Source organism: Schistocerca serialis, chromosome 2 (assembly GCF_023864345.2).
Source record: "Schistocerca serialis cubense isolate TAMUIC-IGC-003099 chromosome 2, iqSchSeri2.2, whole genome shotgun sequence".
NCBI classification, from domain to species: domain Eukaryota; kingdom Metazoa; phylum Arthropoda; class Insecta; order Orthoptera; family Acrididae; genus Schistocerca; species Schistocerca serialis.
This window is the reverse complement of record NC_064639.1, coordinates 439112380-439132344: the sequence shown is the minus strand read 5'-3', so window position 1 is coordinate 439132344 and position 19965 is coordinate 439112380. Positions and strand designations below refer to the sequence as shown.

At 42.7% G+C, this 19965-nt stretch overlaps 1 protein-coding gene across 1 annotated transcript in view; it reads right to left on the bottom strand.

The window, feature by feature from the left end:
- The window catches only part of LOC126456044 (tolloid-like protein 1), a 1300043-nt gene that overhangs the window by 609350 nt on the left and 670728 nt on the right, over window positions 1–19965 (bottom strand). Inside the window, exon 3 of the mRNA XM_050091798.1 lies at window positions 18371–18463. Coding sequence (XP_049947755.1) covers window positions 18371–18455 — 85 coding nt within the window. The 5' untranslated portion in view covers window positions 18456–18463. The remainder of the gene's footprint in view (window positions 1–18370; window positions 18464–19965) is intronic.

Genomic DNA, 19965 nt, shown 5'->3' with positions numbered 1-19965 from the left:
ATGTATCCTGACAGTTCTTATAATGTTTCAAAAAATATTTAGTCACGTTTGAAGAACAGTGGACCTATACTTTCCACTTACGTGACCATCTGCTAATTGTGTCATTTATTCATAAACAATAACCGGTCGGTCTCGTCCATGCTGCAACTTTAATTTCGTAATTCGCCATGTAAGTAATTTGTTCTACTTCTCACTATCGCTTGTATAATTCGACCACAATTGTAGCGGACGGTTTTTATAATTTAACTGATTTAACCTGATTATGTGGCTTCTATTCTACGAAACTGGCCCTTAAATAAATTATTTGTAACGACCTTGCTACAGCGGTAACACCGGTTCCCGTCAGATCACCGAAGTTAAGCACTGTCGGGATGGGCTAGCACTTGCATGGGTGACCGTCAGGTCTGTCGAGCGCTGTTGGCAAGCGGGGTGCACTCAGTCCTTGTGAGGGAAACTGAAGAGCTACCTGATCGATAAGTAGCGGCTAGGGTCTCGTAAACCGACATACGGCCGGGAGAGCGATGTTCTGACCACATACCCCTCCATATCCACATCCAGTGACGCCTGTGGGCTGACGAAGATGCAGTGGCAGGTTGGTACCTTTGTGCCTTTGTAATGTCACAACGAAGCATAGCTAAGGCGCAGCAGTTGAATAAGTGAACGCTCATGCCATCTGTTGGATAGTTGTGCAAACAAAAGCAAAGGTGCTTCTGCCTGGCGGCAGTCAAATGAAATAGCGTTACGAGTAAGACAGTATCTGAATAATGGTGCGCTCGGACGACAAAATAAAGAAGCATTAAATTAGGATGATATTATTATGTATAGTAAAAATATTAATTTAGTATTGGTTTGATTATATATATATATATATATATATATATATATATATATATATATATATATATATATATATATATATATATATATATACACTCCTGGAAATTGAAATAAGAACACCGTGAATTCATTGTCCCAGGAAGGGGAAACTTTATTGACACATTCCTGGGGTCAGATACATCACATGATCACACTGACAGAACCACAGGCACATAGACACAGGCAACAGAGGATGCACAATGTCGGCACTAGTACAGTGTATATCCACCTTTCGCAGCAATGCAGGCTGCTATTCTCCCATGGAGACGATCGTAGAGATGCTGGATGTAGTCCTGTGGAACGGCTTGCCGATGCCATTTCCACCTGGCGCCTCAGTTGGACCAGCGTTCGTGCTGGACGTGCAGACCGCGTGAGACGACGCTTCATCCAGTCCCAAACATGCTCAATGGGGGACAAATCCGGAGATCTTGCTGGCCAGGGTAGTTGACTTACACCTTCTAGAGCACGTTGGGTGGCACGGGATACATGCGGACGTGCATTGTCCTGTTGGAACAGCAAGATCCCTTGCCGGTCTAGGAATGTAGAACGATGGGTTCAATGAAGGTTTGGATGTACCGTGCACTATTCAGTGTCCCCTCGACGATCACCAGTGGTGTACGGTCAGTGTAGGAGATCGCTCCCCACACCATGATGCCGGGTGTTGGCCCTGTGTGCCTCGGTCGTATGCAGTCATGATTGTGGCGCTCACCTGCACGGCGCCAAACACGCATACGACCATCATTGGCACCAAGGCAGAAGCGACTCTCATCGCTGAAGACGACACGTCACCATTCGTCCCTCCATTCACGCCTGTCGCGAGACCACTGGAGACGGGCTGCACGATGTTGGGGCGTGAGCGGAAGACGGCCTAACGGTGTGCGGGACCGTAGCCCAGCTTCATGGAGACGGTTGCGAATGGTCCTCGCCGATACCCCAGGGGCAACAGTGTCCCTAATTTGCTGGGAAGTGGTGGTGCGGTCCCCTACGGCACTGCGTAGGATCCTACGGTCTTGGCGTGCATCCGTGCGTCGCTGCGGTCCGGTCCCAGGTCGACGGGCACGTGCACCTTCCGCCGACCACTGGCGACAACATCGATGTACTGTGGAGACCTCACTCTCCACGTGTTGAGCAATTCGGCGGTACGTCCACCCGGCCTCCCGCATGCCCACTATACGCCCTCGCTCAAAGTCCGTCACCTGCACATACGGTTCACGTCCACGCTGTCGCGGCATGCTACCAGTGTTAAAGACTGCGATGGAGCTCCGTATGCCACGGCAAACTGGCTGACACTGACGGCGGCGGTGCAAAAATGCTGCGCAGCTAGCGCCATTCGACGGCCAACACCGCGGTTCCTGGTGTGTCCGCTGTGCCGTGCGTGTGATCATTGCTTGTACAGCCCTCTCGCAGTGTCCGGAGCAAGTATGGTGGGTCTGACACACCGGTGTCAATGTGTTCTTTTTTCCATTTCCAGGAGTGTATATATATATATATATAATGAATGTAATTGAATATGGTAATGTGATGGTATGTCCATTGGTAAGTAGAGAACTTGGCATAGTGTAAATTAATGTTTAAATGTGAGGGAAATCTCCGAGAACGCCGACAATGCAGGTTGGCTCGTGAATTTGGCAGTAGAGAGAGATGTGTTCTGGAACTGTTCAGATGCAGAACAGAGATTACGCTGCGCGAAAGTGACGGTATTAGTACGATACGGTAACGTTGCTTATAGACAGTTCAAAGTGATCTTACAACAAACACGTACTGGATTTATGGTGTGTCAGCAAGTCAAATGGACAATAAGGCTTGCAGGATGCAACATTTCGACGAAGACGGCTTGTGAGCGATATAGTTGCTGTTCCCGCTCAAAAAGCACATGGCACGCCGTGTGGAAGTCTGCGTAATTTACGACGGACTGCAGCGACCAGCAGCAGGGTTGAAGTGACCAGTGTCTGCAGCTAATGTTGCAATGTGATTTTACTACCATATGAGATCCATTGATGAACTCACGCCAGCACAAGCAACGAACTAGTAGTTATCGTACAACAGTGTTTTGTGAACAGTGCATTTTATACCGCCTCCATAACAAGTACATTTATCTGTAGCGAACCAGTTTATGTATTTATCAAGTCAAGTTCTCTACAGTGTAATATCTGAGTGAAATAATAAGTTTGTGATTCAAAGTGCATTCCACGAGTGTCATCAATTATTTACAGAAAATAGTTCATTATTATCCCAAATCCATTACTGTGTGTGCAGCAATACCAGTAAAAAGGCCATATTACGTGAGTATCGGCATAATAATGCAACAAGAGGATATAATCGGAGTTACGCCGAAAATTTCCAACAAACGCCGGATTATACAACTGACAGAAGACGCCAGGTACTGTACCACATTAAATACAGATCAACTCGATGTGGTGGCTTTTCAGTACATTATCAATGTAAAAACTCATTCAGTTTCATTAGAAAAAAATGATTCTAAAGTAATGTTTTTAACATCTCTAGTAACCATCAGTTCTATTGTGTTCATTGATTATTCAAGTAAAGAATTAATTGCCACCACAGTACTCATTGTACCTTCAGTACAATGCAAATTCAGTAACATTAAAATCATTACTGGCAGTTGGTGTACATCAATCTAACTTACAGCAAGTTCAAGTGTTTATCATATGTGTGTGTATATTGTGTTACGTAAATGTTGTTCGCCTGCTAGGCGTGATTAACGTACACCAGTTAGTGCATTCTGTTCAGTCACTTCAAAGAGGTTATTTTTGTTAATGAAAATCAGAATTCATTTAACATTCGATTTCTTGTACGCCATCGCCAATATTTATTCAGTAATTCCGTGTAGTAGTCTGAACTACATAGCAAAGCTATTCAGGCTTATTACACGCGATAGCCGCTTTCCAGACGTCCGATGCCGCATGGTCTAAAAATATTACAGTACATTCGGAGAGTGGCATCGCACCTTCATGGCCTGTTCGGGCGGAGTTTTGCTTTTTAAATAAATTATTTACAAGAGCAGCAAGCGCTTATTACTCAAGAAGGATGAATTTTCATTCTACAGCAAAGTGTGCGGTGATTTCAAAATTATTGGCAAATAAAGACTGTGTGCCGTACCGGGATTCGAATCTGGGATCTTTGCCTTTCGTGGAGAAGTGCTCTACCAATTAAACCGTCCAAGCACGAGTCACGACCTCTCCTCACAGCCTTACATCCGCCAGTATCTCGTCTCGTACCTTCCAAACTTCATGGAAGTTTCCTGCATACCTTGCGGGACTAGCACTCCAGCAAGAAAGAATATTGTGGAAACACGTCTTAGCCACAGTTTGAGGGATTGCATCCAGATTAACTTTTCACTCTGTAGTGAGTGATGCGCGCTGGCAGAAGTAAAGCTCTGAGGGGGAACCGTGAGTCTCGGTTGGACCGGTCAGTTGGCGGAGCACTTGCCCTCGAAAATCAGAGGCCTTTTCCTGTCTTAGTACATAAACCGTGGAAAAGGATCTTGTAGGTCTGAGTGCCTGTTCTTAACAAGTCATTGACGATTAGTGTCCAGAGGAGGTTATCTATCTACTGAATTGATAATATTGGTCTGGATTAACTCCACTTTTATTTGCTTTTTGTTTACACACACACCCCAACAGGAAGCACACATTAATGTGATTTATAAAAAGACAACAAGAAAGATAAACCAAACAGTGAACATCGGGATAAATATATTACACAGCCCCGCAAAAAATAGAATGGATATGGTAATAGTGATCATCACAACAAATCTTCCACTCAAATGCATAACCGCTTCTGGGTTCGTGAAATTTCTTCGATTCTACCATGAAACAAACTATTCATTTCACAAACATCTAATCCCCCTCGGTTATGGATGAGCTCTCTGCTGCGAGATGTAACACCGAGTCTAGTTATCCAAAGAAATTTAAGAGAAACGAAGCGAAAGCCTATTATTCTCCTCCTGCGACATTCGTCGCAGCAAGTCACCATCATAATGAAAGAGTGTTATGAGAGAATGGAGTACTCCCCTGTTACGGTAATGGTACCAGACGCCCATCATGACTTTCATCTTACCACAGGCGTTTGGGGTGACATCACTCAGCCTTATGGAGCTTCCGACTTATCCACTACATCATTTACATAAATATATTGTACACAGTAACTTCCTGCTGCTCGAAAAATTCGCCGTGCCAGGAACTTAGGACGATGGGAGCAGTATTATGCTATTGGCGACTTTAACCTGGGCTACCACGGCACCTTTGCTAGTAATCGAAGACGCCGTGACAGCTGTCGACTGCCTGAACGCTACTGCGGACTACCTGCATCCCTTCATACTTGATGTCTTTCCGACGGCACAGTCATCTTCCAGCAGGATAATTGTCCGCCCCATAAAACCAGAATCGTCCTACACAGGATTGAGGGGCATGATAGTGAACTCACGTTGATGTCTTGCCGACAAAATTCGCCTATTCTAAACCCGAAGGAACACACTAGGATATTAACGGGCATCAGCTATGCACATGAAAGTCACTGGCCCGTAATTTTCGTGACGTGTGCTTAGACATATGGTGTCACATAGCTCCGGAGACCTACCAATGGCTAGGCGAAATCATGCCATGCAACATCACGGTTTTATTGCGTTCCAAAGGTGGACCAGCACGCTTTTAAGCAGGTGGTCATAATGTGATTACGTAGATTTTCCAGGCGTAATGACATGATACTCCTCTCGGGCATGCAGCCCGAAAATGTAGTGAACTTGACACAGTATTTTAACAGACCAATTGGCCGCCATCTTCAGGTGAGTAAGCTGATGCACGATTTCGCCAGAACTGGTTTTCCAACAGAATCGTCAGCTCCATTATACACCGCGGCCCGCCAATCTCGCGAGAGCGACCAGCAGTACTGAACAGTAATAGCACACCGATGGAAGAAAGACAACCGCATTATCCTGCTATATCCCGACAAGAGTAGCATCAGTTGGTCATAATGATTGGCTCGTCAGTGCAATTGAGACATTGCCTGCAAAGTGTATACGAAGAGGTGAGGTTGCTTCACAGCCAACTCATTTATCTTGCATGACTCCACATGATTTCTTATTCTATAGGAGGTGCCTCGAGATAACAACTCCTGTGTCCTCGCAAAAATTGCTCTTCCTGTGGCAGTTTTGGGACTGTTCAAATGGATGTGACAGGACTCTGTGTTACGGTGTCTACCGTGCTTACTTGTTGGAAGATGCCACTGCGAAGGACTGCTGTTCACATGTGCAACTTGTTCAGGTAAAGAAAACTTAATATACACTCCTGGAAATGGAAAAAAGAACACATTGACACCGGTGTGTCAGACCCACCATACTTGCTCCGGACACTGCGAGAGGGCTGTACAAGTAATGATCACACGCACGGCACAGCGGACACACCAGGAACCGCGGTGTTGGCCGTCGAATGGCGCTAGCTGCGCAGCATTTGTGCACCGCCGCCGTCAGTGTCAGCCAGTTTGCCGTGGCATACGGAGCTCCATCGCAGTCTTTAACACTGGTAGCATGCCGCGACAGCGTGGACGTGAACCGTATGTGCAGCTGACGGACTTTGAGCGAGGGCGTATAGTGGGCATGCGGGAGGCCGGGTGGACGTACCGCCGAATTGCTCAACACGTGGGGCGTGAGGTCTCCACAGTACATCGATGTTGTCGCCAGTGGTCGGCGGAAGGTGCACGTGCCCGTCGACCTGGGACCGGACCGCAGTGACGCACGGATGCACGCCAAGACCGTAGGATCCTACGCAGTGCCGTAGGGGACCGCACCGCCACTTCCTAACAAATTAGGGACACTGTTGCTCCTGGGGTATCGGCGAGGACCATTCGCAACCGTCTCCATGAAGCTGGGCTACGGTCCCGCACACCGTTAGGCCGTCTTCCGCTCACGCCCCAACATCGTGCAGCCCGCCTCCAGTGGTGTCGCAACAGGCGTGAATGGAGGGACGAATGGAGACGTGTCGTCTTCAGCGATGAGAGTCGCTTCTGCCTTGGTGCCAATGATGGTCGCATGCGTGTTTGGCGCCGTGCAGGTGAGCGCCACAATCATGACTGCATACGACCGAGGCACACAGGGCCAACACCCGGCATCATGGTGTGGGGAGCGATCTCCTACACTGGCCGTACACCACTGGTGATCGTCGAGGGGACACTGAATAGTGCACGGTACATCCAAACCGTCATCGAACCCATCGTTCTACCATTCCTAGACCGGCAAGGGAACTTGCTGTTCCAACAGGACAATGCACGTCCGCATGTATCCCGTGCCACCCAACGTGCTCTAGAAGGTGTAAGTCAACTACCCTGGCCAGCAAGATCTCCGGATCTGTCCCCCATTGAGCATGGTTGGGGCTGGATGAAGCGTCGTCTCACGCGGTCTGCACGTCCAGCACGAACGCTGGTCCAACTGAGGCGCCAGGTGGAAATGGCATGGCAAGCCGTTCCACAGGACTACATCCAGCATCTCTGCGATCGTCTCCATGGGAGAATAGCAGCCTGCATTGCTGCGAAAGGTGGATATACACTGTACTAGTGCCGACATTGTGCATGCTCTGTTGCCTGTGTCTATGTGCCTGTGGTTCTGTCAGTGTGATCATGTGATGTATCTGACCCCAGGAATGTGTCAATAAAGTTTCCCCTTCCTGGGACAATGAATTCACGGTGTTCTTATTTCAATTTCCAGGAGTGTAAATGGGTAGAATTCGTTTTTTACCATCGTCATAACAACAACGGTAAATTTGAGGTCTTCTGATTTTAGCTTATAACTTTTTACCGTGGCATTTCTGAAACAGGATTCCCTGTTCGAAAGTCATGCATTAGCCAAACTCCATCACCCACAAACGTATGTTTTACTAAAAATAAAAATCTCTATACATAAAATTTTCAATACGGTTTATTACCAACTCCATGTTCTGTAGTCGATGTTGCAGAACATCAGTCTGTAAAGCAGAAGAAAGTGTCGAAATGATTAATGGCGTGGGCTTGCATTTCAGAGGACAGGGATCCTAATCGCCGTCTGGTTCTAAAGATGTAGTTTTCCCTTGTTTCCCGCAAATCATCTTGCTCAGTTAGTTCAGTGTTTCACCGCTAATGATATGGATGTTCAAGTTTATGAACCTGATTTATCGACACCGTAGGTAACTACAATATTAATACAATCCCGAGCACCACCGACAAAATTTCGGAGTTTGTTCAGGAATGTTTTCCGAGTATTTTGCAACAAGTGATCCAAAACATCTGTTTCCTTGTAATCAGATAGTACGAGGGTATGCTGAAAATTAATGAGAAAACTCTTTAAGATTGTAAAATAAAACAAACGTTATTAACATTCTACATCTTTATTCTTCACGTCTATATATTTATTCTCAACACTGTCACCCTGGCGAAAAACGCATTTCTCCCAACTACAAAGTAGTTCGTTGATACCGTTACTGTTGAATGTTTGACTTTGTTAACAGATCAACAACCACAGCTCTGCTTGCTCTGCTTAATCACTATCAAAGTGATATATTCGAAGGTGTTGTGACTGACAATTCGCAATTTTTCACAAACACAGCTTTTATTTATGTAAGTTCACAAGGTTGATGATTGAACATACAAACGAAAGGTAAAAATAATGAAAAAAGTCTCCTAATTGAGGCAAACAAAAGTTCACTTCTAATTTTCCACAAAGGTTCGTGGTAGCACACTCACACTTTAGTAACAGTCCAATTCCGAGACGAAGACGTAATCTTCAACGATCGCAGTACCCGAGGTCGGCATCTGGCGTGAATTGAACTGGGCTGGTCCTAGCCCCTATATAGCTGTCTCCAGCCAATCAGGTTTTGGCGTAGTGATACTTCCTGCAGGCCGTGGCTCGAGCTCCCCCTGCAGGGAGTAGTACTCAGAATGTCTGTTTCCATAATCTTGTATGTAAATAACCGGTGTTTACCATGGTGCTTTTGGTACGCCTTGGGCATAGACAACCTCGTCCTCTGTGGTTTAATATGGGTTGCTGGCCCTCAGGGGCTACCTTGGCTACCATATAACAGAAGGTGTTCGTTAAGATGAAAATCGGTTGGAGTAAAGTAGGGTATGTATGGGGAATGATGGACGACAGTGAACCCAAGGCGTCGGATTGTTGCAGATGTGTCAGCGTTCGTGTGTTGTTCGCCATTGTTATGCTGAAAGAGAGGGTGCTCCATATGTGGGCCAACTCCTTGAATTCGAAACTTATTACAGCACGCTGTTTTTCACCTGCCGACATAGTTACGTTACACATAGCCATGTTACACGCTACGATCCGGAGACCTCAAGTGGCAGAAAGCTGCAAATATGAATATGCAAAGAATAAAGATGTAGAATGTTGATAACGTAGGTTTTATTTAAAAAGCTTTAAGAATTTTTGCGTAAAATTTCGGAGGCATTACTTTTCGGCACGTCTTCGTAATTTCATAATTATTTATTCTGTCTGTTACCGCAACAACCTCTTTTTCTGTAAAAAAAAAAAAGCCTGTAATGTGAAATCACATAGACATACATCACAAAAAATAGAGTAATGCAATAACTCTCTGACGAAAGACGTCGCTGCTGGAACACATCACTATAGCTTCGCTGTGCCGCTCTACCGTTGCAGTAAGTGAACCCATATACGAGACTCATTCTTGATCACTAAACCTATCCATACTGCTGTGTATCTCTACAGCTAACACTGTCGGAAAAACACATTGAGACAGAACCGAGCACTGGTGAAAGCTAGCTTGAGGGCGAAGAGTACAATGGGTATTAATTTTGTCATCAGCAGTGACCCGGAGTGAATGAAACCATTTGTTTATCACACAAGATACAGAGCACATAATGCCAACAATTGTACTACTGTCACATTTTAATATCTTGAGAGCCATACAGCTAAAAGATAATCGGGGATAACAAATAACACGAAACGAAATTTCTCTGTAAGGAGCTACCGGAGACTACACGTCCTTGACACCGAATCACCCAGAAAATACCCTTGAACAATCTCCCAGACTTTGTGAGTAGAGTATGGGTACCTCCTGTACATCCACACCCTTGTTCAATACATCCATGAGTTGCTCGGGGAACAAAGCGGCAAGCGCCAAAATGGGAGCCTCGAGATACAGAAGATTAAAGTTTGCAACTGAGCCACAAATCCGAATAATGTTATTCTAACATCCAATTTCTTCTAGGTGGCTTTTAACTTCTATATTCTTCCATACAGACGTAAAAAGGACATGAATCATACTATAACAATATACAAAAATAAACACATTACTGTTGTGGAGATACCACCATGTTACCAAAATCACACATGCTAACAACAAAACATTATCACATACATGGTGATTCAACTGCCCCTGCCTATGTGTTTGATGCAACGCGCAACACCATCAGATACCAAACACAATATTTTCACATTCCCTTGTTCGCTACATGCAAATTATTAGTCTCATTGAAAAAATGAGTGAGACCTTTTCGCACGATATTTAATGTAGCTAAATTTTGTACTGGGATACGTTTTCGCTATACGCTATAGTTTTTGAATCATTCAAGAAAAACGTATGACAGTGGGCTTCAGATGCTTTTTTCTTGAATAATTTTAAAACCATGTCCTCAGCGAATAGGATAAAATTTCATTACATTAAATTTCCTACAAAAGTGTCCTGTTCATTTTTTCTGTAGGACTAATAGTTTGCATGTGGTCAACGAGAGAACATTAAAATCTTGCACATGGGATTTGAAGGTGTTGCAGGTTGCATAAAGCCTGTTGGTAGGGGCAGCTATGTAAATAAACCTGTATAATCATATGAGAGCGTTTACACAGAGTCACTAAAAGACGTAACTGTACAGCTCGTAGCTTGAAAGTACTTAATTGCTCAACACTCTCATCACAGATGTATTCATTTTATTAGTTGTACTGACAAGAAACATCCATGCCGAGCAGGATGGATGTAATCTAAGAGGAACAGAACGTCAGCAACTTTTTGCCTTTCAATGAGTCTGGGTCTGTCTTACTTCAAACAGAGAGAAAGAACTGCGTTTTGCTTCCCTCGTTTCCTAAAATTTACTTTGCGCCAAATGTCTCGATTTCTCGGTAATGCATGAAGATAACTCCTTAGGTTGACAGCCAGATGTTTTCTGAACATCAAAGTCACCGATTTTCTAGAATGTTCTGAATGTTTGTTCATATTTCCTTTACTTACTTTCTCTAAAACTTTAGGAGGACACTGGCTGTTAGGTCCTACACCCTTTTATCTACAGTTTTTCCAGAATTAGATACGTATTCTTGGCATGTATTACATTTCTTCTGCTTGAAATTTCGACGCGAGGTGCATCTCAACTTTTTTCGAGATGACTTAATCGACTGTTCTTTTTCTTCTTCATGACTAATATCTGAGGCAGTGACAGACTGCTCGATATTAAGGGCATCTCGAAATACTTCGTAGATAACCTGAATAACAGCAAAGATTATTGTTGTTGTTATTATTGTTATAATTACCTGTGCGAATATAAAGATATGTATGCAGGGTGGTCCATTGATAGTGACTGGGCCAAATATCTCATGAAATAAGCATCAAACGAAGAAACTACAAAGAACGAAAATCATCTAGCTTGAAGGGGGAAACCAGATGGCTCCATGATTGGCCCGCTAGATGGTGCTGCCGTAGGTCAAACGGATATCAACTGCGTTTATTTTTAAATAGGAACCCCCATTTTTATTACATATTCGTGTATTACGTAAAGAAATATGAATGTTTTAGTTGAACACATTTTTTCGCTTTGTGATAGGTGGCGCTGTAATAGTCATAAACGTATAAGTACGTGGTATAACGTAACATTTCGCCACTGCGGACGGTATTTGCTTCGTGATAGATTATACGTGTTAAAATGGACCGTTTACCAATTGCGGAAAAGGTCGATATCGTGTGTGACTATTGTGATCAAAATGCCCAACGGGCGCGTGCTATGTATGCTGCTCGGTATCCTGGACGACATCATCCAAGTGTCCGGACCGTTCGCCGGACAGTTACGTTATTTAAGGAAACAGCAAGTGTTCATCCACATGTGAAACGTCAACCACAGCCTGCAACAAATGATGATACCCAAGTAGGTGTTTTAGCTTCTGTCGCAGCTAATCCGCACATCAGTAGCAGACAAATTGCGCGAGAATCGGGAATCTCAAAAACGTCAGTGTTGAGAATGCTACATCAACATCGATTGCACCGGTACCATATTTCTATGCACTAGGAATTGCATGGCGACGACTTTGAACGTCGTGCACAGTTCTGCCACTGGGCACAAGAGAAATTACGGGACGATGACAGATTTTTTGCACGCGTTCTATTTAGCGATGAAGCGTCATTCACCAACAGCGGTAACGTAAACCGGCATAATATGCACTATTGAGCAACGGAAAATCTACGATGGTTGCGACAAGTGAAACATCAGCGACCTTGGCGGGTTAATGTATGGTGCGGCATTATGGGAGAAAGGATAATTTTATCGATGGCAATCTAAATGGTGCAATGTATGCTGATTTCCTACGTAATGTTCTACCGATGTTACTACAAGATGTTTCACTGCATGACAGAATGGCGATGTATTTCCAACATGATGGATGTCCGGCACATAGCTTTCTTGCGGTTGAAGCGGTACTGAATAGCATATTTCATGATAGGTGGATAGGTCGTCGAAGCACCATACCATGGCCTGCACGTTCACCGAATCTGACATCCCCGGATTTCTTTCTGTGGGGAAAGTTGAAGGATATTTGCTATCGTGATCCACCGACAACGCCTGACAACATGCGTCAGCGCATTGTCAATGCATGTGCGAACATTACGGAAGGCGAACTACTCGCTGTTGAGAGGAATGTCGCTAAACGTATTGCCAAATGCATTGAGGTTGACGGACATCATTTTGAGCATTTATTGCATTAATGTGGTATTTATAGGTAATCACGCTGTAACAGTATGCGTTCTAAGAAATGATAAGTTCACAAAGGTACATGTATCACATTGAAACAACGGAAATAAAATTCTCAAACGTACCTACGTTCTATATTTTAATTTAAAAAACGTACCTGTTACCAACTGTTCGTCTAAAAATGTGAGCCATATGTTTGTGACTATTACAGCGCCATCTATCACAAAGCGAGAAAAGTGGTCCAACTAAAACATTCATATTTCTTTATGTACTACACAAACATGCAATAAAAATGGGGGTTCCCATTAAAAAAAAACGCAGTTGATATCCGTTTGACCTATGGCAGTGCATCTAGCGGGCCAACCATAGCTCCATCTGGTTTCCCCCTTCAAGCTAGACAAGTTTCGTTCTTTGTAGTTTTTTTCGTTTGACGCTTATTTCGTGAGATATTTGGCCCGATCACGATCAATGGACCACCCTGTAGACACACCGTCAAGCCCTCAACAGTAGCCATAAAATAATCTAATATTTCATGCATTTCAGGCAGTCGTGAAACATACTAAAGACGTATAACAAATTTGCAATCTCACATTCCTCTAAGAGATTTAAGTCGTTAGGTATGTACCAAGGATCCTGATCGGAGATATTAGGATCATTAAGAACTTTTTTTTTTTTTTTTTTTTTTTTTTTTTTTTTTGGCCAAATGTGGCTGTAATCTCGGAAAAAGTACACTGGTCCTTCTTAGCACCGGCCATTTTACCTGTTGCTTACCATTACGTTACCGCAGTAGGCAGCCAGTAGTGTTTACCATGAAGCATTGCCCTGATATTTGTGTAGTGAAATGAGATCTTCTTCCCAATGTATTATAGTGTGCTACTCGGAGGTAGCTTCGATTGCCCTATATCTCAAAATACACGGCAGTGGTGCTTACCATTGTGTTCCCCAGAACTGCTCGAGTATCAAAATGAGGATATATTTCTTCTCTCTTTCTGCCCTTACTCTGTGGCGCTCAAAGGAAGACCTTGGCTCTACGCTATGACTGTTTTATTCGAGTTCCACCCTAAAATCTAAGTGACTAGGTGGTTGTCTGCATTTTCTACCCTAACAGTAAGCAGTAATGAGCGTTCACTTGCTATCACTGTTCCTAAAGATGAACCAGCAGACGGTCATTTGAACGCTGCGAATAAGTCAGGAGTATACTACGTCATCTGCATCAGTTGATTCTATTTCCGTAAAGGAGTCTGCCTCCGCAGCTGTGCGATCGGTGAACGTGAATGCCGCGCGGCTAACAAGGTCTTCATTCATGCTTCCTTCACAGGAATTTGCGCCTTCTACTTACCATACGATATTCAGCTTTTCATATGATACATTTATGATCAAATGCTAGAAATGCAGCCTTCCAGCACAATTTACATTTTTTTAAGCTTCTATTTTAGCGTGCGTTGTATATTAGGTTCTGTTATCTGTAACGAGGTGATATATGGCTTATAAATTTATTGTTATTTTATACATCCTCTTTGAATGTACACTCCCTGCTCTTGCTCTTTTACGTATTGATTACAGGCCTATGTGACACTTTGTACTTGTTACGTAAATTGTTCACTTTTTCACGTATTGGACAGGTCCGTTTTGGTGTTATGTAAATTTATTGCCAAGAATATTGTTTATTTTTTAATTTTTTGATCTGATGATCGCTATCAGAAACCCAATATTAATAGCTGTGATATATTACATAGCATCAATCAACTGGCAACGTGTGCTCCATTGATGTGGTGGCAGCAGCAGCGCCAGTAGTTTTAATTATGTTTTTATGCTATCGTACTACGGTTCAAGAACAACAAAAAAAACATAATTTATACATACAGGTAGTTAAATACCTACAGGTCTATTCAAATATCTTACGGGTTTGCTGCCGGGTGACGTCGTCGACCACCGCCGATATTTCGACAGCAGCACACCCTGCCATTCTCAAGGCACAACTGCCTTCAGGATGGCAGTGTGTGCTCCTGTCGAAATATCGGCGGTGGTCGACGACGTCACCAGGCAGCAAACCCCTAAGTTATTTGAACATTCAATTTGCCGCGAAAAGCTAAGGTCTCACCTACAAGACTAGTTTGAAAAGAAGTGGGACAGGTAGTCGAATGCGATTTAGAGCAGGAACCATACCGCTAATTCAGAGAGCCAATGGAAAAACTAATTCAAGATCTTCGGATGGAGGTTGGACCCTCCTCCATCCCCCACCACCCCCCATCACCCCAGAATAGGCCATTCTATTTAGAACTGTGCGACCCAATTAGCTTTATCCCTATTGCTTTGCCGTATCCGTGACGACTTTATTTTCTGTCATCTTCTTACGGTGATGACGATATAAACTCACATTTTCGTATATCATAGTAGTAATAACAATCTGATTTCAAATTCCATACGAGGAGGGATAAAGACGGTAGCAGAATCATTGATCCCAATACGAGTCGGTGCTGTTACGAGTTTTACCGTGTCAGCGGAAACTACAGGGAAACCTATCCTGGTCTGTGAATCAGACTAAATCTATCTATTGCTTTCAGCGAAATTCTTTAAATGTTTTATGACCATTAGCTACCAGAGCTGCCTGCACTCGATGGACGTATTGCTCCATTAATACGGAAGAGCCGAAGCGTGACAGCCGAAGGCTAAATGCTGCCGTGACAGAAAGCGCATCCTGCGCCATCTGTTATTGAACGATGGCAGCTGGCCTACGTAGTCGTTCCAGCTTCTACCGCCAGGTGGCCCGTGCTGACGGCTGCCGCCCGCGGGAGAATACGAAATAGATTTTCCGCTTGGATACGATTTTTCAATTTTCACACAGTGAAACAAGTGTAAAAAATTTTTCTTATGTTGGCAAGAGCCTACTGTATAACCAAGAGAACAGACCAATCAGTTTAACTGACAAACTTCGTCGCAAACGAAAGCTTTGTGCGGTCGAGTACCTACTATAAACATGTGCTATTTAAGTCAGTATGTTAGTTAGGTATTGTTGTACTACACTACTACAAAGTCCGTTCTATTATTTCCTGAAGGACAACTTTTATCTTTCCGTCTTGCTTTGTTTAACCGCCTGTGTTTTGCTGGCTTTTATTTTCTAGAGTTCTTGGCCATTATCGAGACTTAATTTTCATGCTGTTTAGTCTCTTATGCTCCAAAAGTTAACTGCCGCATTTTCGAATTCGTATATGTAATAATTATTTACATAAAAATGTGTTTTTAATATGACAATGGGCAAAAAGCATAAAATTATTTGTTCTAATCGCATACAGATTCTCAATCCAATACTGATAGCCCTGAAAAGATGTTCTTCTGAATTTTTATTAGCTGTAACAATACCTGTAAGTTTTACAATAAAAAACATGGAACGCACACGCTACATGCCTGATACTTGAACAGTTCACTTCCTGTTATCTGACTCATGTGCCCCATGTTTTTCGTAATAAGTCTTACACGTTTTGTCATAGCTATTAAAAGTTCATAAGCACAAATTTCCAGGGCTATCTGTATGGCTTTACAGATTTTTATGGGCCTAAGAGAAATTAAATTACGCTTTTTAGCCTGATTTCAAACTACATTATATTAAAAATTTACTTTTATTTAAGTAATTATTTTCTGAGTTTAAGTCTTATGTGTGTGAAATTCCTGATTGTATTTTAAACATTTTGATGAGATCGTGTTTTTTATTTAAGTATTATTTTAATATGTTATTCTACAAGTAAAACTAAAGAAAAACGTTCATATAAACATAGGTTCGCAAATGTTTAGTTACGGAGTTACGGCTAATAAAAGATTTTACCTGAAATTTAGCAACTTCGCTAATATGAAGTCATCGCAAAAGTGTACGAGGTTAAAGTAAAACGCGACTTCCATTTATTGTGTTGTTATTGGTCTGGTGAATCTAATAAAACAAGTCCCATACGCGTATCTGCAGTTGTTTTGCAGAAAATCCAGAGAAGCAAGACGAAATTAAGAACAACTAAAACGGCCGGCCGAAGTGGCCGTGCGGTTAAAGGCGCTGCAGTCTGGAACCGCAAGACCGCTACGGTCGCAGGTTCGAATCCTGCCTCGGGCATGGATGTTTGTGATGTCCTTAGGTTAGGTTAGGTTTAACTAGTTCTAAGTTCTAGGGGACTAATGACCGCAGCAGTTGAGTCCCATAGTGCTCAGAGCCATTTGAACCATTTTGAACAACTAAAACGGGCAACAAAATCTCTTCATATATGTGCAGCTAAATGCACTGAACTCGGTGGAGACATTTTTGAACAATTATTGGGGATGCATTGTGAAATTGTATGTACACTGTACAACTTCCTTAACACTGAGGTTTTTTTTCGTTTAACATTAATTCACATGTCCTATGGTATAAATAAAAGCAGATAATCTGACACATTCATGTATTTTCAGTTAACGTTATTACCATCATTTTTCCAAAATTAAATTCTCTACAACTTCTGTTGAAAACTTTGTGCAATTGTCTGGAATTTAAAAAACAAATTGGGCAAGTAGTAAATAAATTAAAAATTTTACGAAATTACTTCTTTGCTTCTCTGGATGCTCTCGAAAACTACTGCAGATACTCGTTTGGGACATGTTTTCTTGGTTTCATCAGATCAATAACAACTAAATAAATGGAAATTGTGCTTTACTTTAACGTCGTACAGTTTTGTGATGGCTTCATATTAGCGAAGTTGCTAAACTTCAGGCAAAATCTTTTATTAGCCGTATCTCAGTAACTAAACATTTGCGGACCTAAATAACATAATAAAATATTTGCACATCTTCGTGAATCACCCTATATATATATTACTAGTTTTCTGCCTGCAGCTTGACCTGTGTACATATGTCACATACATTGCACTCATGTCCTCCTCCTCCTGTCTGTACATAATTTCTTAGACCCTCTCTCTGTTCAGCCTTGCCCATCCGCTCGCATACCGCCTCCAACACATTCTGATACTATCCACACAGCTTGTCCTTTAGAGTAGCCAAGATGTCAGCCGTAACCAATCTTTTCAGCACCTCCACCACCCACGACGAACAGACAAGAAGGAAAGCTTACATTACTTTGTCATCCAGTCTGAGCTATCTTAAAAATTTAAGTTTCTAGCTCATCGGGAAATTAGCTTCAAATCAATTGCAAAATTTGTAATGATCATTCAGACAGACAAGAAAACGATCTGATAAAGACTTGTTAGAAATAGGTATACTTTTAGTGATCTTTGGGTGGGGCAGGGTGAGGTGAAGAGCGTTTAGGGCATGACCCACATAACACCCCTTCCCCCCTTGCATCGGCGCGTGTGTACTGCGTAGTAAAAGAAAATGAATTGTCCATATCTTCTAAGAACCTTCTCGGTAGAAATCATCATTAGAAAACCACACCGAATAAAAGTGAATACTCTGCAATTGCATATGTTTTTGAAGTGGTTACGTTTGTCAAGCCAAATGAGAAAACATTACGTGGCAGCATTACTGATGGGCCACAGCGAGTAGGTAGGGAAGCTGTCGTACTTACCAGGGGTGACTTGTAGAAAGATGGCGGACAGGACAACGAGCGGCAGCAGAATTCCTCCTGAGTGAAGCGGCACTCCTGCGGCCATACTGTGTCCTGAAACACAAAGGCGTTCATGCGTGTTACGTCACTCTACAACGCAACGTGCGTCTACAGTATCGTACCTGCATCTACAAAACCAACTGCGGTCCTGACCGTTGCAGTGATTGGGCGGCGTTCCGTAACTTAAACGTCACCTTTATCGACGTAGATGTAACTGTGTTTTATCATAACGTCATTTGCGTGAAAAATTCCTTCAGTGACAGGTGCCACAGACTGCTGTTGAAGTTATTAGGTTCTAAAAATAGCTCTGAGCACTATGGGACTTAACTTCTGAGGTCATCAGTCGCCTAGAACTTAAAACTACTTAAGCCTAACTAACCTAAGAACATCACACACATCTATGCCCGAGGCAGGGGTCGAACCTGACTGTAGCACATAGAATCGCTCGGCCACTCCGGCCGGCAAATAATGTTTTACCTGTATTTTGTGCATGATTTGCACCTATTGATATTTATTTATGGTTCGGTATTGAACATGGACAGTTTCTGTATGTGTAACGTACGTAAACGAAAGAAATATTTATAGTTTATTGGCCCCTGTGTAGAGTTGACAGTTACAACTATAACGATAAGATGGAAAAAGCTAGACGGAAATCCCTGTGTGTTAAGGGGGCAAAAGTGTTCCAATGTGGAAGATGGAGGGTGTGTCTGACTAGCAGTCATTCCTCGTCAGGTGATGTTGCTGTCGCCTGGAAGGATTTATATCGATAGTATGTCGGTTATAATGTTCTGGCTATTCAGTATATTACACGGCAGTGACATATCATGTGAGAGTTGCTTGCCTCGGTAGGTTTTGCACAGGAGTGTATCTAATGTTATTAGGAATTAGAGTCCCCGATGGATTTTGGTCCCGCATGTAAAAATGTGGGACGATTACGTGCTGTATTAGGACTGGTAATCAGAATAGCTGTGTGTGAGCTATGCAAACGCTGAGGCTGTTCCAGTGTACACTCACGGACGTTGTATTTATTATGTACTCTTTTATGAATGTGGCGCCAAAATTTAATTTACTTGTGTATCTGGGCTGTTATTGACTCATGTTATCTGTGATTGTATCTTGGTCCGACTCCTAAAATATACCTTAGCATTTCAACTGGAGTGACATAATTATTGCATAATTAATCCTAACAGAAAGTGTCAGAGATCAGCAGATGCTTAAGAAAAAATTTAGTTGGCTGAAAAAAATTACTGGCTAAACATATTTCAAGTGAGCTGTTTTGCAGTATTGAGCTGACATACGAATTTCATAAAACGTTAGTCAATCATTTGAAAACAGCTTGATTCTGATGCACTAGAAAATAAACATTTAAGATAAATGTTTAAATTTTGTTTAGTAACAAGTATTCTGGCGTGTGCCAATAAAACATCTGTGTAAGGAAAGTAGGCTATCTTTATATATTGCTTTTTTTTCAGAATGATTCAGGTTATAATCGCAATCGTTAATATGAGAGAGTGATTTTCTTGATAATACGTATCCCACAGCATTGTACAATATTA